The 26,063-nt window shown below is 37.9% G+C and overlaps 1 protein-coding gene across 1 annotated transcript in view; it reads left to right on the top strand.

Moving 5' to 3' along the window:
* Positions 1–26,063, top strand: part of CAPZA1 (capping actin protein of muscle Z-line subunit alpha 1) — a 48,479-nt gene that overhangs the window by 717 nt on the left and 21,699 nt on the right. Inside the window, exons 2-3 of the mRNA XM_032301637.1 lie at positions 22,340–22,403; positions 24,924–24,975. Of these exons, the coding sequence (XP_032157528.1) occupies positions 22,340–22,403; positions 24,924–24,975 (116 nt within the window). The remainder of the gene's footprint in view (positions 1–22,339; positions 22,404–24,923; positions 24,976–26,063) is intronic.

The following is a 26,063-nucleotide window of genomic DNA, read 5'->3' as shown; positions in this document are numbered from 1 at the left end:
TCTTACTTACTATCGGCTGAACTGATTCTCAGTAATAAATGTGTAAGCCTCAGGACGTTAGCTTCAGAATTTGACCACTTTCCCCTGTAGACATTCCTTGATTGATTGCATGTATGCACATAAGCCTGCGATGACTCCATCCTTTGCGTCTTCCATCCTATTAACGGTAGTTTTTGAAAAATAGTTTTCTGTTCCTTGTTAACAAATCAAGAATAGACAGCGGATTTTTTTTTAACTCTATAAAGGTTTTTTTATATAGCACATAAACTTCATATTAACACATTCAAGTCTGGACAAAGCATCATGCCTTCTTTGATGCCCCACTGTTAATGTCTTTACAGTTAAATTTGTCAGTGTGTAATTTGCATATTTACTTCTTAAAATGTGTTTTAAATACAAGAGCGTATTCTGCGTTAGGTAGAATAACCTTTTGCTGACAACTGTACACCTTTTTTTAACACTTCGTCAGGCATTTCAGTAACTATCTGATTTTAAAGTCTATAGAAATTAGAATGATTTCACTAGATGACTCGTTACAGGACAAGAATTATGTCTTTCGTTTTCTACAGTGGCTGTTACAAAAATGTGCATTCTTGCGCGCTCTGTAAATGTATCTGGGCTCTTTCTTTTTTTAATAAAATATAATGGGATGGCACAAGGGACTGTTTATGGTCCAGGAGTACTCAGTACAGAATAATTTGATTTGTTGTACCTACATATACCATGTCATTTTGAAATGTTGAAGGATGTGCTAACCATTCACAAATCATTGAATAATACTTTAGCATTGAATTTTCTCATTCTTGAAAATTCTTGAAATTTCTCTTTCTTGAAAACTCTCCCAGAGGAGAAAAGGACACATTATATATGAATTTATGCTGAAGAGAAGGCTGTAATAAAATGTCTAAGTCAAAGAGTTATGATTCAGATGAAATTAAATTATAGTAAAAATCGGGATAACCAAACATTTGTTAGCTCAACTGATGGTCCTCTTGTTTTAAGGAAAAATACGTTACAACAAGATTTCACTAAACACTTAAATAACAATAAACTTCAAAATTTATGGTATCCAAACAATACTGCATTTACCAGTATTGTTGAGTTTTTGTCTTTAACAATAGGGTCGAATGCCTTCTTAATTAAACTTGGGAAAATGTAGTATATGTATTTCGAAAGAAAAGTACAAATTGAGGTGTCTTTGATTATTGACAATATTTAATAACATTGTCTTGATTTTATAACAGATTTTTTTATTAAAGTATTTTGCACTTTATTTTTTTTTAAAGACTTTATTTGACAGAGAAGGACAGAGTGAGAGAGGGGACACAAGCAGGGGGAGTGGGAGAGGAAGAAACAGGCCTCCTGCCAAGCAGGGAGCCTGATGAGGGCCTCTGTCCCAGGACCCGGGGATCATGACCTCAGCCAAAGGCAGCAGCTTAATGACTGAGCCACCCAGGTGCCCCTATAACAGCAAATTTGTGACCAGTTTCCTCTTATCTCCCAGGATACTTCTTTTGTTGCTTAATTTTAATAATGACACAGCAAGCGTGTCAAAATTAGTACAGTAAATCTGTCCCAAAATGCTGATGAATTTCATATTTAGTAAACAGTTTTAGATTAGCCACATTTCTTCATTATTGTGGATAACTATGAATAGCTGGTATTAAGAAGTGTCATATAACCCAATGATTTGAGATTCCTGAAATTTTGTTAGATCCTTATTTCCAGACAGTAACTAAACTGTGTTTCTCTGTTGCAAATCTGTAAGTAAAAAGAAAGTGCCTTGACTTGTAAGATTACTTCAGTTCTCCTTTAGCTTCATAGCTACATTACCCCCTTTCCTCCAAGCTTCTAATTCCTTTTAACTGAATTCAGGAATTGAAGTATTTTTCCAACAAAACTAGTTGATTTGATTATCTTGCATTCACAAACAACCCATAAGAGAGATTCTTGTCCTATAAAACTTTCACAACCAAGGCACAATTACAAACAAATTTTTAAGTTATTTTCAGCTGTAATTTGTATTGATTCTTCCTTGAAGGAACTCTAAAGTTTCCATTTTATTTTATTATTTTTAAAGATTTTATTTATTTATTTGCAGACAGAGATCACAAGCAGGCAGAAAGGCAGGCAGAGAGAGGAGGAAGCAGGCTCCCTGCCTAGCAGAGAGCCCGATGCAGGGCTCGATCCCAGGACCCTGGAATCATGACTTGAGCCAAAGGCAGAGGCTTTAACCCACTGAGCCACCCAGGCACCCCTCCATTTTATGTTCTTTTTAACCAAATTCTCAACTGCATTGGATTTGGATTTTTTTAAGGCATTTATGTCATCATGTGGTATATATATATATATATATAATTTTTTTTTTTAATCTGTGAATTTGATGTTGGTAATCTCTGATTTCCTTGCAAGTATTTCTATAAAACCTCGTAAGATCAGCCATTCTCATAAGTAACTGCTTAGGGTTTTTATCACTTTACAAAGAGGAAGTTGGGTTTTTTAACTTCTACATTGTTACCTGAAATGGTCATGATGAGCTGCCTAAATAAAACAGGAAGTTGAAAGTGTAAAATTACTTGCAGAAATAAATGCTTTTAGTTTTCTCCTCGAGTTCAGTTTCCGAGAATGAGTTATAGTCTTCCAGTCACTTAGACACTTCAGTTACTAGGTTCCAAAAGCTTAACAAGACATACTTAACAAGTATGACAATTAGGAAACTTGAAGTATGAGACAAATTACTCACTTGGGCTCCTTGCATTATCTGTTTCCTTTATTTCATGATTCAGCATTTTAAAAACATAATTGCAAAAAGAATTTTAAGGCTGAAAAAGAGGGCAGTTAGTGTATTTTTCCCTTCCGCTTATTAACTAGTAGAATATTTGTGAACAATCTAAAAAATGCCATAACTAAGAAAGAAATCTATATGCCTTAAGCTTAGACAATTATATCATCTTTAGGGCACTTTTTGAGAAATACATTTATCAAAATTATTTAGGAGTGATGTGGGAGATGTAAATAGATACAGAAATTTGAGGGCTCTGTTAAAGTTCATAAAAAATAGCCCTTTAAACTGGATTTTTAAAATTATATATTACCTCTTTATTTTACCAGATGATTTATTACCCTCACAGGATAAACCCTAGAGCTTATTCCCAATAGGTATTTTCTAAGAAGTCATCAATTAGGATTAGTACTGCCATTCTTTTATCTTCCCTTTTTCCAGTTGGCTTAGCTGAATAGTATTTATAGAATCTGTTACAAAATCCTTGGATAGGCTCATAAAGGATAAGCAGGTGCACATTCAGATGCCAAATCTTTGGTTAAGAGTGTAGGTTTATTATAATTTCTTCCAGAACATTTACCTATTTAGGATCAGTCTTAATGCTAAGCAAAGTGGTATAATTTGTTGAAAAATTCAGACCCTAGGTTTGTCTGAATCAGAAGCTGTGCATTTTTCACTTTACTGTTTTTCCCATGTAACCATGAATGAAAAACCAGAGTAGAGGTGTCCATTTAATGAATTATAAATGAAATATTGTGATGTAGTAGGAAAGAATGATACTGAGTGTCAGGAGATTTGGCCTCTCTCTGCGGAGCTTTTAGCTACCACAGTGCTTTTGGAAACATCACTTAACCTCTGTGGGTCTCAGTTTTCCTGTAAAATAGGTAAAAAGAATTGAATCAAAGTAACCCAACAAAGTTTAATGAACCTTTGCAAACTGGAAAAAACAGTCTTTTAAAAACTGAAACATTAAAATGTTTCAGGAGTTTCTCTCATTGTCTGCTTTTGCACATTTGCCTGATAAAGAAACTTAGTTCTTTGGTAACTGAAACTGTATCTTTTTATTTAGTGCCTAGCATAGCACCAGGTACAGAGTTGAGGCACAGTTTATTTATAAGAAGACCAATCAATCACACTTTCCTTCATTCTCATATTTCCTCAGCACATCCTCCCTTCCCCACCCCCATCCCCAGTTATTTCTGGGGTATTTCTCTAAGTATTTCTTGGGTTCTGGAATGTGTCTCACACTCTGGGTTCTTCTTTGGACTTTCATTGTGCCTGAGCAGCTGCTACTAATAGTGGTGATCTGCCATGCCACTGCTGGGAACCCTCCAGGAGCATTTCTCCTAGTAAATATCATAAAGCCTTATACATTCCCATATGACAATGAATATATACATCTAGCCTTGCAGAACCCCTAATAAAATAATAAAAGTATTTCCTTCATCCACTTTAAGTTCTCTCCTTTAGAGCTCAGAAAAAGCACACGCTATAAAACGGGTATCATTTGTGCTTTTCTACTCAAGAATTTCTCTCATTTTCTCACATGCCAAAAAAAAAAAGGAAGAAGAAGAAGAAGTTCAAGTTCTTCTATGGATTAGCTCCTGAAAATAAAAACCCTGGATAGGAGAAATTAGTCATGATACTGAAGACCATTTAACTACTTGGGGATTTCTGAACTAGGTGATAATTTTAACGTGCACTTAACTATTGTTTTCTCTTTTCCTTTCCTCAGAACGTCCTGACACCCTTTGCCTTTCAGTTAGTTCATCCCACCATTGTTCCCTTTTAGTCACAGAGGCCCAGTACCTTGGCATCATCTTTTTCCTTCTTCTCTCACGTTCAGTTAGTATTCCAGTTCTGTAAGTTCTTCCTTCCTGCCATTAGATCCTGTTCCTCCATTTCCATTAGTATTTTTAAGAAAATTATTTTTTATGTATATGAGTTATAATCACATGATCAAAATTAAAATGTAGGACAGAGCATGAGTAAAAGTCTCCCCACCCTGTTTTCCAGCCACCTAGTTCCTGAGAGGCGGCCAGTCTTCTTCTATACCTTTTCTAGTCTGTGCATATACAGACTGACAAATGTACTTTTTATTTAACATCCCGTCCTTCCACATTCCTTCTCCATTTAGTCTTCAGGACCTTTTTTGATGCTTAAGTTATTTTTAACAACATTCTTAATTGTTCTCTTTGCCTCCAGCCTCTTTTTTCTGTCTACATTTTCAAGTATTAAAATTCTGTGTATCCCAGTTTCTGCAGTCCTTCTCCTCTTAAAGACATCTTCATTCTTGAGTTGCTCAGGCCAAAAAGTTTAGTGTCATCTTTGACTTCTGTTTCTTTCATAATCCACGTATAGTCTATTAGCAAATCCTATAGGCTCTGTCTTCAAAATATGCCCAGAATTTGACTGTTTCTCACCACACCTTATTCCAAATACTATGGAAAAAGCCACTGTGATTGCTTACCGAGGTTATTGCAGTTGTCTTCTCTCTGATGTCCCTGATGCTACTCTTGCCTCCTTACCAGCCGCAGGCTATCTTCAGTGCAGCACCCAGAATAATCTGGTTAGAAAAATATAAGTCAACATATCACTTTTTTGCTCATAATCAATGGCTTTCCATCTTCTTCAGAATAAAAGTTCCTACTCTGACTACAAGTCCCTATGTCTTTACCACTTACCTCTCTGACCTCATCTCCTACCTATTTTCCACTGGTTCTCCCCGTTCTAGCCACACATTCTCGCCTAAAAGGGTCTTTGAGTTTCTTCTGTGTGCTGGAGCTCTCTTCCTTCTATGTCCTTACTTCCTTCAGCTCTTTCATCAGAAGTCACCTTCTAAATGAAATCTTCTCTGGTCTCTCTTTATATTTCCAAATCCTAATATTTCATTATCCCCTTACCTTCCTTTATTTTTTATTCCTTAGCATTTATCAGTGGCTTTCATACCATGTCGTTTATTTAATGTTATCTGTTGTTTCTCCATTTGAGTGTAAGGTCCACAAGTACCATACACTGGTGAGTCTCCACTGCCTAAAACAGTGCTTGACAAATAGTATGCTGTCAGATAATTTGTTGAATGAATGAATTAATGAATGAATGAATCTGACCAATAATAGCATCTGTCTTGATTTCATAACTCTTAGAGGACAGACTGATTTCCAGGTTTTATGAAGACATATTAAGGATTCCAATACTTCCATATTACTAACAGTTTAATTTTATTAATGGAGCTTCCCACTCGGAAAGTTTCAGCACTTCTCTATTACCCACAGAATAAAACCAGACTTGATCTTAGTAAAACTACTGCCTTCTGACTCATCTTATTCTACTCTTCTCTTTTATTATCTCCAAATAAACCCTCCGTTCCTATGAGACTGGTCTGCTTACAAGAGGCTGTTTTCCCCCTGCACCTTTTGTCAATCCTACGGTTTCCTCATTTGTAATGTCCTCCTTCTCCCCCCCTCCCCCCAATCTAAAGCACTTTGGAGAGCTCAATTTAGACCCACCTTCCACTTCCTTACAGTAGTCTTTCACCAGCCCAACCCGTATCCATCTCCCGTTTCCTCTTAAGCTCTGTGCTCTGTATTTGTACTAGTAATTTGGCTTTGAATTAGTTATTTTTAAATGATTGATAGATCTTTACTGAGGGCAATTATTTGTATAAATTCTTTTGCTAACAGTGGTAAAGTATAAAAAATTTTAAAAGCCAAGGTGCTGACTATATATAGTCTTTAAAAAAAAAAATCTTGATGCCCAGGCTCTACCCTATATCTGTTACCTCAGAATGTCTGTGGTTGAAACCTAAGCATCAGTATTTTTAAAGTTCTTCAGGGTGTCCTAACATATAGCAAAAGTTCAGAACCATCAGCTTAAGGCAAAAGGGGGTTTGTTGGTCTCTTGCACTATTCTTTTTTTCTTTTTTAAAAGATTTTATTTATTTATTTGAGAATGAGAGAGAGCAAGAGAGAGAGAGCACATGACTGGGGGTTTGGGGGCAAAGAGAGAAGGAGAAGACTCCCTGCTCAACAGGGAGTCTGCTGGGGTGCTTGACCTCAGGACCCTGGGATCATGACTTGAGCCGAAGGCAGATGCTTAACTGACTGAGCCACCCAGGCACCCCCCGTTCACTATTTCACAGAGATCTGAACTTTAAAGAAAACATCTTACTCAAAATTCAGTAATATCTAGGCATTTACTTAGTTAAAGAAAGTTAAGTATTTGCTATGTGTTAGTCTCTCATGTTACCTCATCGGATTCTTAAAACAATCCTAGATATGAGCAGGTATTATATCTACAAATGAAGAAACAAAGACCTAAGCAATTAAATGTTAAAGCCAGCACGTGAAACCACATCTGACTCCCAAAGGTTTTGAAGAAAAATTAAAATTGGTAAAAAGATGTAATTTTGAGTTAGAAAGCCATAAATGCCAGTTGTGCAGTAGATCTTAATGTCAGAAGCTTTTGTTTCCATGCAGCAGAATTTTTCACCACTGAACGCTACCCTTTTGGACTTTGGTCATTGCTCTCAGCATCTGCATCTCAAGGTGTTTAGTGTGGATTTTTCCCTAGTTTCGTAACTTGGTCTTCCTGTTTCCAAAACAATGCCCATTGTATATCCGGCATTTGGAATCTTTAACCTGTCTGTCCAGTCACCTAGAATAGATGGTGAGAGTGTGTACATTTTAACCCACCTCCTAAGCAGCAGGTTGCTTACATGATCTTTTCATTCATTTTTATCTTTTCTTTCTGACTCATTAGTACATATCTGACTTTCCTACTTCCTTGGTTCTTTTTTTTTTTTTTAATAATTTGTGGATTAGTTTTTTTTTTTAAGATTTTATTTATTTATTTGACAGAGATTACAAGTAGGCAGAGAGGCAGGCAGAGAGAGAGAGGAGGAAGCAGGCTCCCTGCTGAGCATAGAGCCCGATGGGGGGACTCCATCCCAGGACCCTGGGACCATGACCTGAGCCGAAGGCAGAGGCTTTAACCCACTGAGCCACCCAGGCGCCCCATCCTTTTTTTTTTTTTTTTAAGATTTTTTATTTATTTGACAGAGAGAGAGAGACAGATCACAAGTAGGCAGAGAGGCAGGCAGTGAGAAATTGGGAAGTAGGCTCCCTGCTGAGCAGAGAGCCCGGTGCAGGGCTCGATCCCAGAACCTCAGGATCATGACCTGAGCCGAAGGCAGAGGCTTAACCCACTGAGCCACCCAGGCACCCCTGCTTCCTCAGTTCTTGAACTAGACACTTAGATCCTCTAATTAAAACAAATAGGGTCTTGGGGCACCTGGGTGGCTCAGTTAAGCATCTGCCTTCTGCTCGGGTCGTGATCCCAGGGTCCTGGGATCCAGCCCCAAGTTGGGCTTCCTGCTGAGCAGTGAGCCTGCTTCTCCCTCTCCCTCTGCCTGCTGCTTGTGCTTGCTCTTCTGCTTGTGCTCGCGCTCGCCCTCTCTCTGTGTCAAATAAATAAATAAAATCTTCAAAAAAATAAATACGGTCTTTTACCTCCTTCCACATGCATTTAAGATAAGACATTTTTTAAGGGTTCACTGAGATTGAGCCAGTACTTAATTTTTTTTTCTGTTCAATAGCTGATGTCATATGGCTTACCACTGACTTTGAACTTCTAAATGAACACTTAAGACGTATACTTGGGGGAAAAAAGGGGGGGGGCACCTGGGTGGCTCAGTGGGTTAAGCCTCTGCCTTCGGCTCGGGTCATGATCTCAGGGTCCTGGGATCAAGTCCCACATCAGGCTCTCTGCTCAGCGGGAAGCCTGCCTCCCCCTTTCTCTCTGCCTGCCTCTCTGCCTACTAGTGATTTCTGTCTGTCAAATAAATAAATAAAATCTTTAAAAAACAAAAAAAGATGTATACTTGGAAATCTTTTTACCAACATTCTGAGGTTTTATATTAGAGTCCAGAATGAGAATGAAGGGATAATTTCCTTCTAACTTGGTGCGTAGAGAAATTAAAAGGGAATGGTTGGGAAAATAAAATAGACAAGAGCTGATTTTTTTGTGTCTCTTGTTTTATGCTTAAATATGTCATGTTTGTATACTGTTATACTAGGTGACATAAAATACAACAATGACCCTGTTAAAGAAAAATTATTCTGACACTTGTTAAAATAAGAAGACTTTATTCAGTATTTTTGCATTAGGGGAGAGAGCTAGAGCTCAGCTCCAAATAAGGTAAAAACAGTTGGGGAGCATAGCCATCAAGCAGAGTGAGGGGTTCAGTGATAGAAAATTACTAAGAGGACACATCAAGGGTAGAGGGATTCTTGCTAAACAGCTCTAACAGGATTCTTGTTAAAGGCAGATTGAGGACTTATACTTCAAAGGTGGGGATAAGGAGCTTGATCAGATATCAGAAGTGGAGGAATTCTCACTAGACTGACAACAGGATTCTTGGTACAACTGGGTTAGGCAGGTCCTAGATAGGATGGAGCCAACATCAAGGCCTAGCTGAGGAGAGAGCTCAGAGGAGCCTTTGGTCAAGGAGAGACTTTGATACTTACATGTATGTTATGTAGTTACTTCAATAAATTTTCAAGCAATCTATAGAGTTGATAGAATTTTAAAAATGAAATTGTTGGGAGGTCCTTTCTGTTTGCTAGATGGAGTGCTGCCCAATTCATGAATCATTTAATAAAGCCAATTAAATCTTCCATGAATGAATGAGTGAATGAAATTGTTCTGCTTAAGACAAACTTGCCTGCTTTCCCTACCTATTGTCTATATCTGACAAACTTAAAATTGGTTGCTATAGAGAAAACAGTTTCTAAGAACTACTTTAAAATGGCTTTTAAATTTTTTTTTTTAAAGATTTTATTTATTTATTTGACAGAGAGAGATCACAAGTAGACAGAGAGGCAGGCAGAGAGAGAGAGAGGGAAGCAGGCTCCCTGGTGAGCAGAGAGCCCGACGTGCGACTCGATCCCAGGACCCTGAGATCATGACCTGAGCCGAAGGCAGCGGCTTAACCCACTGAGCCACCCAGGCGCCCCTAAAATGGCTTTTAAATGATGGACATGCCATCATTTGTTTTTTATAGTATCTATCCTAATTTAAGACATTTGGTGCTTTTGGGGCACTTGGGTGGCTCAGTGGGTTAAGCCTCTGCCTTCAGCTCAGGTCATGATCTCAGGGTCCTGGGATTGAGCCCATTGTTCAGCAGGGAGCCTGCTCCCCCGCCACCACCTACTCGTGATCTCTCTGTCAAATAAATTAAAATCTTTTTTTTGGTAAAGATTTTATTTATTTATTTGACAGAGATTTAGTAGGCAGAGAGAGATCACAATCTTTTTTTTTTTTTTTTACAAAAAAAAGATTTTACTTATTTGACAGAGAGAGAGATCACAAGTAGGCGGGGTGGGGGGGAAGCAGGCTCCCTGCTGAGCAGAGACCCCCGATGTGGGGCTCAATCCCAGGATCCTGGGATCATGACCTGAGCTGAAGGCAGAGGTTTAACCCACTGAGCCACCCAGGTGCCCCTAAATAAAATCTTAAAAAAAAAAAAAAAGATATTTTGTGCTTTTAAGCCGTGCCCTTATTGATAAACTGTATATAGCTAAATTTTTATTTCTAAGTACATTCTGAGTCTTTATAGTGTCTCTAGTTCTAAACTAGGAAAATAATATTTATTTGAAATTTTAAAGAATAGCTAACAGTAAGTTTTATTTAGTGAAACCAATATTCCATTTGGTATAGAGATCACTGAGAATATATTTTTTTTCTAGAATTACAGCCCCAAATTAAATTCTCACTAGCCTCTGAGAACCCTTAGCCAGGAGGGATTTTGTTTATTTGATAAAGGCACTGAAACTGGAATTCTACAGCTTTGATACCATCATATGTACATGTTAACAGCTTGGAACCTGCCTATTAAATTATTGCCCCAGACAGTTTATTGTTGATATATACCGAAAGCTTTAGAATCAGATGAAGAATTGAACCACGTTGAGGCAATGTATTTTTTTTTTTTAAGACTTTATTTATTTATTTGACAGACAGAGATCACAAGTAGGCAGAGAGGCAGGCAGAGGGAGAGGAGGAAGCAGGCTCCCCACCAAGCAGAGAGCCTGATGTGGGACTCGATCCCAGAACCCTGGGATCATGACCTGAGCCGAAGGCAGAGGCTTTAACCCACTGAGCCACTCAGGCGCTCCGGTGCCCCTATATTTTAAATATTCTGCTGACAACAAAAATTATTATCTTTTTAAATTTCATAATAATTGAAAGTAGATACTATCCCGCTTTAGGGTAAGGATATGATTTAAAGACATTAAGTGACTGACTTTCAAATCCAGGTCTGTCTCCAGCTCCAGAGCCTGTATCTTTCCGGTTTACCGTAGTATCCCCTAGTAATCTGAAAAGCTAAGAAGACTTCCATAGTATCCTGTTATTCAGAAGAATTTTTGTAAACATTTAGTAATTGCCTTCTATGTGCTCTTACTTTGTTGGACTTTGTATAGTAGAGGAAAGGAAAGCAAGGCAGTATTCAAAGAAAACTTTAGTTTTGGGGGACAGAATAATATCTATAGAACTAATTATAGTAATTATATTTTGGGTGCTATAATAAATGTTCAAACAAAGTATGGTATAGTATGGTAGAGGATTCTTGAAATTGTAAGTACTTGGAGTACTTCTTGGAAAGAAACAGAAGAACCCAACCTTTAAAGATAGGAAGTGTTTAGACGGGCAAGGATAAGTGGAGAAGCAAAACTTTCAAGGACAGTGTAAGTCAGTCCCAGAAGCAAAGTCTTTAATACACACAGTAGTCTAAGAGGGAGGTCAAGGTTTTGGAAGACACCAGAGAAACAAGCTGGCAGAGATTTGGCTCCTGAAGTATTCAAAGTTTGGGCAGTATAAATGGGCCTGGGCCTTCCTGGTAATAGAATGGGGCTATTATCTAGGGGGAAATGTCTTCCTTGCCTGTACAGAATTATCCACTAACATTCAAACAGAGCTACAGTTGTTCAATACTCTAGTCCTGTTGTATGTGATTGTCAAGAAAATCATTTTTAAATCAGTTATGAAGATGTACTGTTGAAATATGTGGATCTGCTATTAAAAGATTATTTAATAAGCTAAAAACCCAAGTTTTATAAGTTTTCTAAGTGTCTTTTAATATATTTTCTAAAGCTTCTTACTATAGTATTTGAAAATTAACAAAATTAGCAGTTTCTGGGGAACAATAAGATATATTAATCGGTTTGATGTTTAAACTTTCACTACAGGTATTAGTAATGTAATAATGAAATTTTGAATCTTGCAAGGATTAGTATTTTTCTTTATTTCCCTCTTTTGGAGAGGTGAAAAGGTAAGAAGAATGGGAAGAAAACTTATCTCTAGGAAAATCTAGGAAAACTTATCTCTGATACTTAGAGTCTAAATTCTCCCTTTTTAGGTTAGAAACATAGTACACTGGATTCCATGAAATTAGCATTATTGCAGTATTTAAGTATATGAAGGGATGGAATTGTGTATGAGACTTGAGTTATTCTCCCTTCAAAATATATGTGCAGGCACCTGGCTGGCTCAGTCTATGCAGCGTGTGACTCTTGACTTCAGGTCATCATCTTGGGGTTGTGAGACTGAGTCTGCTTAAGGATCTCTTTCCCTTTCCCTCTGCCCCTGCCCCTGCCCCAGTCTAAAAACATAAATAAAAATAAATATTTTTTAAAAACTTTAAAAAAAGTTGTACATGGAGGGGCACCTGGTTGGCTCGGTTGGTGGATTGTGTGACTGCTGATCTTCAGGTTGTAGGTTTGCGCTCCCCACTGGGTGTGGAAATTAGTTAAAATATTGTACAAAATAAATAAAATATATGCGGAGTTATATCCTTCACTGCAGATGACTGCTACGTGCAGTGAAACTATTACTTTATGGAACAGGAATTTATTTTAAAAGCCTTGTTTTTGGTTTGTTTTTTAAAAGCAGCAGTTAAGTTTTTGTTCCACCAGAACCTCCATAACAGTGATTAGGCTGGGGATGACATGCCTCCCCTCTATGGGATATATGCTTTCTTAAAAAAAAAATCAATTTTATTTATTTGAGAGAGAGTGAGTGAGTGAGAGAGCACAAGCAGAGGGAGAGGGAGAAGCAGGTTCCCTATTAAGCAGAGAGCCTGATGCAGGGCTTGATCCCGGGATCCTGGAATCCTGACCTGAGCTGAAGGCAGATGCTTAACTAGCTGAGCCACCCAGGCACCCTGATATACCTGCTTTCAACTTTTCTTTCCCTACCCCAGTCTTACGAATGATTGATTAAATCACTGTTTTTAAAAGTGTCATCCCTCCGGACACCTGGGTGGCTCAGTGGGTTAAAGCCTCTGCCTTCAACTCCGATCATGATCGCAGGGTCCTGGGATCGAGCCCCACATCGGGCTCTCTGCTCTGCAGGGAGCCTGCTTCCTCCTCTCTCTTTGCCTGCCTCTCTGCCTACTTGTGACTCTGTCAAATAAATAATAAAATAGAAATTAAAAAAAAAAAAAAAGTGTCATCCCTCATTTGCATTGCCCCCCAAAATATTTTTGCGATCTCTAACTACTTAGCCATTTCACTTTCCCTTTTTACTTCTGCCAATGATTTGGTTTACCTCTACCAAATTTCATCTTGTTTTTATTTATTTATTTATTTGAAAGAGAATGAGTGATCACAAGCAGTGGGGAGGGGTAGAGGGAGAAGCAGATTTCCTGTTGAGCAGGGAACCCAAAGTGGGACTCTGTCCCAGGAACCTGGGATCATGACCTAACCTGAAGGCAGATGCTTAACGGACTGAGCCAGCCAGGTGCCCTTCATCTCATTAGTTCGACCAAGTTTTGAAGCTAGATAATACTGATTTAAAAAAAAAAAAAAGATTTTATTTATTTATTTATTAGAGAGAGAGCATGAGAAGAGGGAGGGTCAGAGGGAGAAGCAAGACTCCCTGCCAAGCAGGGAGCCTGATGCGGAACTCAGTCTCGGGACTCCAGGATCATGACCTGAGCCAAAGGCAGTCACTTAGCCAACTGAGCTACCCAGGCGCCCTAGATAATACTGACTTTTAGTGGGCGCCTGGGTGGCTCAGTGGGTTAAGCCGCTGCCTTCGGCTCAGGTCATGATCTCAGGGTCCTGGGATCGAGTCCCGCGTCGGGCTCTCTGCTTAGCAGGGAGCCTGCTTCCATCTCTCTCTCTCTCTCTCCGTCTGCCTCTCCATCTACTTGTGATCTCTCTCTATCAAATAAATAAATAAAATCTTTAAAAAAAAATACTGACTTTTAGAGTTATTTTTTATCATTGTATTTATCCCTCCTAACTTTATTTCAACTACAGCTTTCATAAGCAAGGCTCTGACTCATTTCCTGATTTAAAAAAAAAAAATTCTAAAAGGACTAGGCTTGGGACGCCTGGGTGGCTCAGTTGGTTAAGCAGCTGCCTTCGGCTCAGGTCATGATCCCAGCGTCCTGGGATCGAGTCCCACATCGGGCTCCTTGCTCCGCAGGGAGCCTGCTTCTCCCTCTCCCTCTGACTCTGCCTTCCACTCTGTCTGCCTGTGCTCGCTCTCGCTCTCTCTCTGACAAATAAACAAATAAAATCTTTAAAAAAAAAAAAAAAAAAAAAAGGACTAGGCTAAATCCATGTGATACCATGCTAAAGACAATCCTTCTGAATTTTAATACCTGTTACTACTGCATAGTACAGTTGATTGTCCATTTGTATGTCCACCTCTGTATAAGTATGTGACCTTGGACAAGGCACTTAAACTCTGAACCTGTTCCTTTTGTAGTGGGGATAAGTGTCTCTTGCCTGCCTTCTTAAACAAGGTGTTTTAAGATCAGAAGAGAAGCTGGTTATGAAGGAGTTTTGTAAACAATAAAATAGTCATTCATTTACATTCCTAGCATGTGCCAGGTCTCAGTTCTGGATATACAGCAAGGAACAAACATAATGAGTTTTTACGTTTTGTGCCAGGGGTTGGCCAATCTGATCCACTACATGTTTTTATATAGACTACACGCTAATGTTTTCTGAATGGTTAGGGGGGGAAATCGGAAGAAGAATATTTCATGACATGGGAAAATTACATGAAATATAAATTAGAGTATCCAAAATAATGTTTTAATTAGCTCAGTGGAGGTGGAGGTACCTGGGTGGCTCATTCTATTAAGCATCTGATCATGATCCTGGGGTCCTGATGTGGAGCCCAGGGTCCGCCTTCCTGCTTGGCGGGGATTCTGCTTCTCCCTCTCCCTCTACCACTCCCCCTGCGTGTGCCCTCTTACTCATTCTCTCTCTCTCTCTGTCATATAAATACATAAAATCTTTTAAAAAATAATTAGCAGGTCACCTGGGTGTCTTGGTTGATTGGGTGTCTGCCTTCAGCTTGGGTTCTGATCTCTGAGTCCTAGGATGAGCAGGTCTGCTCTTTTGGCGGCGGTAGGGTGGGGGGGTACGCTGCTTCTCCCTCACCCTCTGCCTGCTGCTCCCCTTGCTTATACTTGCTCTCTCTCTCAAATGAATAAATAAATTTTCTTAAAAATTAGCTCAGTGGCAATAGTCCTTTACAATGTATACATTTATTAAATCACATATTACACTTTAAATATCTTATAACTTTATTTCCCAATAGTACCTCAGTTAAAAATGAATAAAACTGGGGCGCCTGGGTGGCTCAGTGGTTTAAGCCACTGCCTTCGGCTCGGGTCGTGATCTCAGGGTCCTGGGATCGGGTCCCGCATCGGGCTCTCTGCTCGGCAGGGAGCCTGCTTCCCTTTCTCTCTCTCTGCCTGCCTCTCCATCTACTTGTGATTTCTCTCTGTCAAATAAATAAATAAAATCTTTTAAAAAATAAATAAATAAATAAATAAATAAATAAATAAATAAAAATGAATAAAACTTATTGGAACATACCGTGCTCATTTGTTTACAGTTGGGACCAAGACCATGTGCCCCACGTAGCCCTAAAATGTTCACTGTCTGGCTTTTTACATTAGTAGTTTGCTGGCAGTTTATATTAGCAGTTTGCTCTGTGTTCTTGGAATGCTTTTGGGGGTATTGAGAAAGAAACATTAGGATAGTGCTTATCTATTTATTTATTTTTCCTAGAGAGAAGGAGGGGGAAGGGAGGCAGAGAGAAAAGAGAGAATCTTAAGCAGGCTCCACACCCAGCACAGAGCCCTCCCTACACGTGGCTTGATCTCACAGCCCTAATGTCATGACCTGAGCTGAGATCCAGAGTTGGATGCTTAACTGACTGAGCCCACGAGATGTCCTTGTAGTGGTAACAAGTTCCTTGAAGAACAAGCAGGTAAATGGGCTACAGTTGTAAAGGGTGCAGAAAGTATCATGGCTAATTTGTATATAGGAGTCAGGAAATCAGAAGGTGACTTTTTTTTTTTTTTTTAAGATTCTATTTATTTATTTGAGAGACAGACACAGCGAGAGAGGAAACACAAGCAGGGGGAGTCAGAGAGGGAGAAGCAGGGTTCGGCTAAGCAGGGAGCCCAGTTTGGGGCTCCATCCCAGGACTCTGGGATTATGACCTGAGCCAAAAGTTGACACTTAACCCCTGAGCCACCCAGGGGTGGCTCTGACAGAAGAGTATTTCTGGCAAAAGGAACAAGAAATGTAATCACCCTGAGGCAGTAGTGTAGCTAGCTGTAAGGTCTCAGAGCTGGACAGTAGGAGATGGGGGGAGGGAACCAAATATTGAAGGGCCTTGGAGACCATGGAACAGATTTTGTATTTTTATAGAGAATATATAAATGTAGCATTAAGATTTCAACTACTGTTTCAAAGTATTTTTATGGTATTGTTACAGAGAGAAATCACCTTGCCACTTCAGAATCTGTTGTCAAAGACTGGCAAATTCTAAGACTTACCTTTTTAAAATAACTCTCAGAAAATAACATGGGTATTATTGACCATGACAGTGTTTTTGGGATCCACCTTTGGCATTTAATGATGACTACATTCTTTTTAGGCATTCATTTAGAATTTCACCCTTGCTGTTGCATATGTCTCCACCTCTCACCGGCTTTCATTTAAAAATGGGGGATGTTTTCATTTCTGTAATTGGATATTTTTCCTATTTTATTTTTTTAAAGATTTTACTTATTCATTTGAGAGAGAGAGAGAGACAGAGCGTGGGGTGTGGCGGGGGGGGGGCTGCGGGGAGAGGCAGAGGAAGAGGAGAAGCAGACTGCCTGCTGAGCTGGGAGCCTGGCATGGGGCTGGATCCCAGGATTTGGAGATCATGACCTGAGCCAAAGCAGACGCTTAACCATTTAAGCCACCCAGGTGCCCCCATTTTTCCTATTCTTGATATTCTCAGATTTATGGGGATCATTAACTTTTTTTTTCCAGCACTTTAATTACAATTCTTCAGCACTTAAGCCTGAATTCAGATACTACTACTCGATATTCCTCTTTCTCTGACTTTCGTGCACTTTGTGTTTTTTTTTCTTTAGAAAATGGAAGCAAGCTTTTAGTTTACTTTTCTCTTTCAACATAATCCCTTCATTTTACTAATTAACTATCCTGTACTTTCGAGCATTACGCACTGTGCAGCTAGGAAGTGAATAAGGCTAAGCTCCTGGTCAAAAAGCCTATGCAAAATATGACTTTGAAAAGCCTCCTTTTTGCTTTCAGCATTTTACCAGCCTCATGTTATCCTGTCCTTCAGCTTCCTTGACCCGTAGCTTTCAGTTTTGATGTCACTCCAAAGCTTTTATCTTGTTTATGTCCTCTTTCATCTTTTTTTTTTTTTAAGACTTTATCTCATACCCAGCGTGGGGTTCGAATTCACAACCCCAAGATAAAGAGTCTCATGCTGTACTGACTGAGCCAGTTAGGTGCTCGTCTTTCATCTTTAAAAAAAATTAATTTATTGGATGGGAGATGTTGGCATGCTCCTCTTTGGATTTTTAAAAATTTTAAAATTATCTTTAATGTACAAGTAATGAAGTAATGGGTGAAATAGATAAAGGGGAGTAAGCAGTACTAATTTCAGGAAAAAGGTTCTCTTATTCATACAAGTAATTTATATTCCTTGTACAGCTTTTTGAATATGGAGATAAGCCCAAAAAGAAAAGAAAAATATCTTGTAATACCAGAGGAAGTCCTAATTAAAATTAGTAGCTACAGTTGTAGGTGAATGTATTTACTCTTAATAAAACAGGAATACACCATTGTGTGAACTTTTTTCACTCAACAGCAGATGATAAACATCAACCTGTGTTAACAGATAGAAAACTTCTCAGACTTTTTTGCTCCCAGGAACCCTTTGCACTCTTAGGAATCAAGTTTTTATTTATGTAGCTTATATCTATTTACTAAATATCAAAACTTAAGAGATTTTTAAAGCATTAGTTATTTTAAAAACATAATTACTACATTTTAATATAAATGATCGGTATTTTGTTCTGGAGAAAAAAAACTATTTTCCAAAACAAAACAAAAATTAGTGGGGAAAGTAGAACTATTTTACATTTTGCAAATCTTTTAAATATCTACATTCAGTTTTTTGTACGGTGTTGTCTTAGTTTATACATATTGTTTCCTCTGACTGGAATGCCCTCCTTGATACTACACATGCTTCAGTCCAGCTCATACGTCACTGTATTTAAAGGCTACCCCATCCCTCTTTACATGCATTAGAGCTGATTACATCTTCTTGGTGCCTCACTGTGGCCTTGAATACTTTAATGCTCTGTATGTGTCAGGTTCTTGAACTACACACACTTCAGTTTTCTTGACTGAAGGGAGTTTCACAACTATGTGAGGGTTATGGGGAAGGCACCTGGACAGAAGTGGGATAGACCACAGCCACTCAGCAGATTTGCCACAAATAGACTAAAAAAAAAGTTTGCTGTCAAAGTAGGTTTACTAATTTCTTAAATGAGTGATTGACAGCAACAGTTGATGAGGACAGAAATATGATTAACTGCACAGGCCAATGCAAATATATACAGTTGGCAATCCATATGGGAACTGTTAGTCCTGTGTAGTGTAATTTTCATGAGTCGAGCAGCATTTCTTATTTCCTAATTAGAGCTGTTCTTTTTATTGTTAGTTAATGTAAGAGCTTTATGGAGTATTTCTTCTTAATCTCCATCAGTTTTTGGTTTTTTTCTTAAAGATTTATTTATTTATTTGGCAGAGCAAGAGAGATCACAAGTAGGCAGAGAGGCAGGCAGAGAGATGGGGGAAGCAGGCTCCCTGCTGAGCAGAGAGCCAATACGGGGCTCAATCCCAGGACCCTGAGATCATGACCTGAGCCGAAGGCAGAGGCTTAACCCACTGAGCCACCCAGGCGCCCCAATCTCCATCAGTTTTCATCCCAGAAAAATAATACATTATCTGTAATTACCCTGTCATGACAGGGTTCTCAAATTTTATGTACATAGAATATTTTAAGGTGTGTGGTGTGGATTCCTTGCCTCGGCTTCCATACACATACTAAGTCTTAAAAAATCAAGGTAGAGTTTTATAGCTCAAAGAAATTTTGCAGATACTCTCATCTCTTTTAGGAGTTGGATTATAATGAGGAAATTCAGAACCAAAAAAAGGTTAGTTAGATTCTAGTGTTTCTAGAATCACAAATCCAGTTAGTTAATGGACTGACACATCTAGTAATTAGAATCCAGGTTTCTGGTCTGCCTTGTTCCATAATCAGTAGATCTTTCTTGATGAAGAAGTAAGTTTGTCCATGGGACAGCTTTTCTTTTATTCTTAGAATAAGAGTGTAGTCATATAAGATCTCTTCTGTATAAACCTAAAATTGTAAAGTGTTTTTTGTCTTTTTCTTACTTTCTTCTCAGTTCCCAGCCTTATTTTCAAGACTCCTGAAATTCTTTTTCCTGCTTAAGAATGGTTTGACTTTGATGGTAGGCTTAATTTGATTGGGTCAGCAAAAAATTTAAATTGTGTGAAGGAGGGGCGCCTGGGTGGCTCAGTCATTAAGCAGCTGCCTTTGGCTGAGGTCATGATCCCAGGGTCCTGGAATCGAGCCCCACATTGAGTTCCCTGCTCCACGGGGAGCCTGCTTCTCCCTCTCCCCCTGCTTATGTTCCCTTTCTGGATAGCTCTCTCTCTCTCTCTCTCTCTGTCAAATAAATAAATAAATAAAATCTTTAAAAAATAATAAATTGTTTGAAGGAAATTAAGAGGTCAACAGAGGATGCCTATTTGGAAAGTAGGGTTTAGATTATTGGTAGATATATTATGTTCCTCTTTGCCTTTCATCAGTGGATTGAATCATCTTCATACTCATTATCACATCAAAAATTAAGGAATTTTCATCATTTTTTCTGTCATAGTGTGTTAGAATTATACTGTGAGACTCATTTGAGGTCAGTCCTATTATTGCTAACATCATAATTATATATTTATAATGCCAAATGATACTCCAGATTATTTTTTCTTTTAAATGGGTTTGTACATTCTTTGTATTTCACATTTGACTTGATGAGAGCTAAGAGATTAAATTATATGGCAGACTGAGCACATGGTTTCACCTCACGGTTTATGCCAAACCTTATTAGAATGGAAAGAGTGGGGGAAAATCGAATGAGAGGAGAAATGAACTAGTAACTTTTAAAAAGTGGGAGTGCCATCATTGGACCAAAACTTTTTAGCAGTTCTTCATAGAAAGGAAGCAGAATGGTAAATTCATAGTGGTGAGAAGTAAGATGAGAAGAAATTATAACCCAAAGCACATTAAAGAAAACTGTTATGGAAGTAGGAATCATTTGGAGGAACTTTATTTTTAAAAATCTTTTTTTTTCTTTTTAAAAGATTATTTATTTATGTATTTATTTGACAGAGAGAGAGAGAGAGAGCGGGAGAGGAACAGAAGTAGGGGGAGTGGAGAGGGAGAAGCAGGCTTTCCCGCAGAGCAGGAAGCCTGATGCAGGGCTTAGTCCCAGGATACTGTGATCATGACCTGAGCCAAAGGCAGATGCTTAACATCTGAGCCACACAGGTGCCCCATGGAGGAACTTTATTTAAGGAGCAAGAAAGAAAAGACTCAAAAGAATCTTAGTGTAGATTGATTAGGGAACTTTCCTGTAAGCTAACTGTACCACTTGGCTCCTCTTTTCTCTCCCATTTGGCCTGGACTGCAGACAGAAATCCATTTGTCCTCAGAATATAGCATAAGAATGAGCATTGAGAGGAGAGAGGCAGGGCAGTACCTCAGGTAGCCTCTGGCCCTTATGAGGCACCCTCAGAAATTAATCTGCTCATACCCCCTGCTCATAGCCAGCAGCAAGTCTACTTTTTCCCTCCCCTATAATCACTGGAGACAAACTGCAGGTAAACAGAACAGGTAAGCTAAATTAAATTCAAGGAGGAACACCAAACATTTCTGGAACACCAGTACAATGGAAGAAAATCACCAAACTCAAACAAAAAGCAGATCTAAATTCTTAGGAGACAGTCCATAGAACAAGACTTTAAAGTCAGTATAGTTTAAAAAAAAAAAGTAATATCCTCAAGGAGACTCAAGAGATTATTACCCACACAAAAATAAAAGTTGTGGAAATTTAAAATAGGACAGTTAAAATAATTATCTGAATAGCAAAGTAGACCTAACTGGAAAGCATTTTAGTGAATTGAAAAATGGAACTCTGAGGCCTTCTCTCCCAAAAAAGTATAAAATAACAAGAGAAGATAAAAATCTAGGAGGAAAAAAAATGAGATATACAGATTAGATTCTATGATTTCAACATCCATCTCTAATAGGAGATCCAGAGAAGTAGAATGGCAATAGGGAGTAGGAGAGGGGGTAGTTAGAAGGAAGAACGGAAGAAATTTTGTCTGTAGTATTCTTTAGGACCTTAATGGTGTTTAATAGTTTAGGTGATGTCATTTTTAAAATTAGGGGACACTGCTTGCATTGTTGCATCATTATTAGGTATGCTATAGAATTTTGGTAGATAATCCTTTTTCAAGTTAAAGAAGCTTATTCCTGCCCCACATTAGTAGTTCTGTGGTTTTATGATATTTGAGTGTTGAATTTTGTCCTTTTTTCCCAGCATGAGTTAAGAGAATCACAAGGGTTTGCTCCTTTATACTGATTTATTAGTATTGAACCATTCTGCTTGGCTGTAAACACCATAAACACAATTTGGTATCCTACCAATTTACTAATTTATTTAGTTTTGTTTAAATGTTTATAAGAGATTAGGATCATAGATTTCTCTTTTTGTGACTGTGGTATATTTGGGGGAAAGTTTTAAATTAGCAATAATTATGCTCAGATAAACCTTGTTGGCTTTGATTCTGCCAACCCACAAAGCTATAATTGTAGTATATTTTGACCAAAAACTGATTATTAAGCTTTTTAAAGAAAAATAAAACTTAATCAAAGCAGCATGCCTATCCCTAAATCAGGACTAAGCTATATTGATGCTAAAAGTTTTGGGATATTTTGCAAACAAATTTTTTTTTTTGCTCTAAACAGTAAAGGTTTAAATAGGAAGTGTTATTTCAAGAAATGTGATGAAATTTTTGTAATCTGTTATATTATTTTATATATTAGTCTCATTTTATTTCTCTTTAGGTGCGCATAGCTGCTAAATTCATCACTCATGCACCCCCAGGGGAATTTAATGAAGTGTTCAATGGTGAGTAAGTATTAGTATATTTTAAGCTCTCCTTAATTACATATAAGCTATCTCTTTTAATCCTTACAGCACATTATAGCTGTAGCTAAAGAAATCAAGATTCAAATAGGTGAAAGTAACTTATCCATTGTCACCTAGCTAGTCAAGTGTCAGAGCAAGGATTCTCACCCAGCTCTGAGTCAAAAGCAAATTCTTAACCCATAAATTAGGTTACCTATCTTATGGGAGAAAAGATCTACAGTAGTTTAATACTGATTAAGTAGAGAAGCAATATTAAATTGTTTTCATAGTCTTATATCATTATAAATCATAGCTTAAGCTTCTTCAGTGCTTTCACTCAAGACATTACGGGACACTTTCTAAAATCATTGGGGCTGAACTGATTGCATCTGGGTGGCTTGTCACATACATAGCTTCCAGCGTTACCGTCCTCTTACAATTTCTCATTCATTAGATCTGAGGTAGAATTGGGTAGTCTGTTTTATCAGGTTCTCCTAGGTGATTCTGAGTCACAGCCAGTTTGGGAATAACTTTTCCAATACATTTATAACCTTCTGTGCCACTCACTGGCTTAACATAATACAGAATGAAAAATGTAGATGAGGCATCTTGAACTTCATGATAAAATCGATCATTACAATCCCATTTTAAGTTGTTGAATTATCATAAAGTTCTTTGTGCATCTTGGCTCATTTGCGCAAGCATTTATTTTGGAAATTGCAGTTTTACATTAGACAGCTACTTACTTAAAAGGAACTATGTGATGATATTCATCTGTACTTGGCCCAGGGCCCTATACATCATAGAACAATTAGTAATCTCCACCGATAAAAATTCATGATATAGATAAAGAGTAACCAGGAGAACATGTAAACATTTACTATAAGGAGTAAATAATTACAGTAGAAATAAATCCAGACATTCTTCCTTATAGACTTGTTTATGGATTTTGAACACTAATAGCAAAAGAAACAAATGCAGCCTTGTTTTCTCTGGTCTATTTTCCATATTGATCTGATATAAATTTTCAACAACTGAGCTGTTAGGAAGTTTTCTTACGACTTGAGCTTTATTCAGTTGATTAGCTCTGATAAATTCTTGTTTTAACAAGTTAATAGCCTTTGTAGTTAGAAGTCCCTTGTTTTATTTCTGACAACTGAATGTACTTTACAGGACTATCATGAGAATAATTGATATGGAAGCATTAGATTAAGAATTGGAAAACTATTAAAAAAAAAAAGTTGGCAAGCTACTTTTAGCATGAGAGGGCTGGTTTTTATTGACATGCTACACGTTGGCCTCTGCCAGCCTCTTTCAGAAGCCCTAAGAGTCAGTGGCCTTTGGCTTATAGTCTTCTGTATTAGAGTTAATGCTTGATAGTTTCTTATATAACAAGGACTCTCCTCTCCCAAAAGAAGAGGAGTGACTAGACTCTTCACACACGGCTTTTTTTTTTTTTTTTTTTTTTTTTTGACACACAGTTTTTTAAAAGGATATAGTCCCCTACATTAGATCCTTCATAGAAAAATATATTCAGCGATTTTACTGCCACTGATTGAATTTTGCCCAGCTTTCTTGGTCTGATGTTACAGAAAAACCTCCAGTTCTTAATCTCATTTTAAAGGATTTTTTAGATACAAAATTAATAATCCTAACTATAACTTTCTTTAAACCATGTTTTTCATTTGCTACGAAATACTTTAAGAAGCTACTGTTGTGGCGCCTGGGTGGCTCAGTGGGTTAAGCCTCTGCCTTCAGCTCAGGTCATGATCTCAGGATCCTGGGATGGAGCCCCACATCGGGCTCTTTGCTCAGTGGGGAGCCTGCTTCCTTCTCTCTCTTTGCCTGCCTCTCTGCCTACTTGTGATCTCTGTCTGTCAAATAAATAAATAAAATCTTTAAAATAAAAAGTTAGATTATTTTATCACAAATAATTACATGCAAATTTATGAACATTAGCATCTGTCACTTGCGTTTTTAGAATTTCTGGTAGGGGTGCTTGGGTGGCTCAGTTAAGCATCTGCCTTCCACTCAGTTCGTGATCCCAGGGTCCTGGGATTGAGACCCACCAGGGAGCCTGCCTCTCTCTCTCCCTCTGCCTGCTGCTCCCCCTGCTTGTGCTCGCTCTGTCAAAAAAAAAAAAATTTTTTTTTAAGATTTTATTTATTTATTTGACAGACAGAGATCACAAGTAGACAGAGAAGCAGGCAGAGAGAGAGGAGGAAGTAGGCTCCCTGCCGAGCAGAGAGCCCGATGTGGGGCTCCATCCTAGCACCCTGGGATCATGACCCAAGCTGAAGGCAGAGGCTTTAACCCACTGAGCCACCCAGGCGCCCCTCAAAAATACTTAAAAAAAACAAAGAATTTCTATGTGTACATATATCTGAAAACTAACTTTGCAAAGCCTGATTTTTAAAAAATTTTCTGAAGTTCGTCCTTTTAATTTTAACATCTTTTTAATTATAATTTTAACATTTTTAAAAATTTTAATTTTAACATCTTTTAATGTTTTTTCCTCAGATGTTCGGCTACTACTTAATAATGACAATCTCCTCAGGGAAGGGGCAGCACAGTAAGTATCCTACAAGATCCACTTATATATGTATTTAATTTTAGATAAACTATGTTGATAATAAATCTGTACCCTGAAAACTAAATTTAAAATAAAATACTTCAATATAAAGCAGTTGATTTTAGCAATTTTAGTTGTATTTTTTTCTTGGAGAAAACATGCCATGTTGTTTACTTCCATTAAGCTTATTATATATGATCTTATTTTTTTTCTTTTTAATTTTTCTTTTTGCCCAGATTTTCCCTTTTAAAGCAGAGCTTAATATGAGTTCTTAGGGTTACTTCTGTACTCCATTTGGTTCATGTTGGATTTTTTTAAAACACTAGCTGTAGAAAAACTAGGCTGCTATAGAGGAATATTGTTCTCAAATTGCCACAAAATAGTAGATATTCATAAATAGCAGTAATAGAGTTAACCATTGAATAGTAGCATGGTTATTCAACCCAGACACTGATTTCCTAGCACTGTCAGGCTAATTAATCTTTCTAAAGTACCGTTTTCATTTTATTATTGTCCTCCAAAACATTATAGTGAGGTGTTTTTGTTTTCTTAAAATCTAAACACTGTCTAGCTTTCAAGGCCCCCTGTTATCAGGCTTTATTACTACTCTCTTTTACATACAAAATTCTCTTTTCAATTACTGTCTTATCTAATTGGCTGAGAGTTCCTTTGTAAAGAGGAAACCAGAAAAGGATAATGACTGGGAAGGGGTGGGGTAAAGAGGATTGGACGAGGATTTTGATGTAGAGCAACAAATAATTATCATAAAAGCATTTGGTATGATATACAGTTGGATTTTAGCTATAAAAAACTGTCTTAAGAGCTGCTGCCTGGGAAACAGTCATCTTCTGCCCTGTGTCCATGCTGCTTTTTTGGAATTCATTTTAGGACCAGATTCTCCAAACCCTAACATTTGTTCAGCATCATTATAATTGTCATCATGAATGATATTCTAATTATACATTATTTAGGCACACACCAAAGATACATTCCAGTGCTGGTGCTGGTTTCTCTTAGATGCATATAGTGCCATAGAAAAAGGCTTTCATGATTTGCTAGTTCAGCCCCTGTCTATCTCTGCCCTGTCA

Source organism: Mustela erminea, chromosome 10 (assembly GCF_009829155.1).
Source record: "Mustela erminea isolate mMusErm1 chromosome 10, mMusErm1.Pri, whole genome shotgun sequence".
NCBI lineage: Eukaryota > Metazoa > Chordata > Mammalia > Carnivora > Mustelidae > Mustela > Mustela erminea.
The sequence above is the reverse complement of the archived record's forward strand: the minus strand, read 5'-3'. Positions and strand labels throughout refer to the sequence as shown.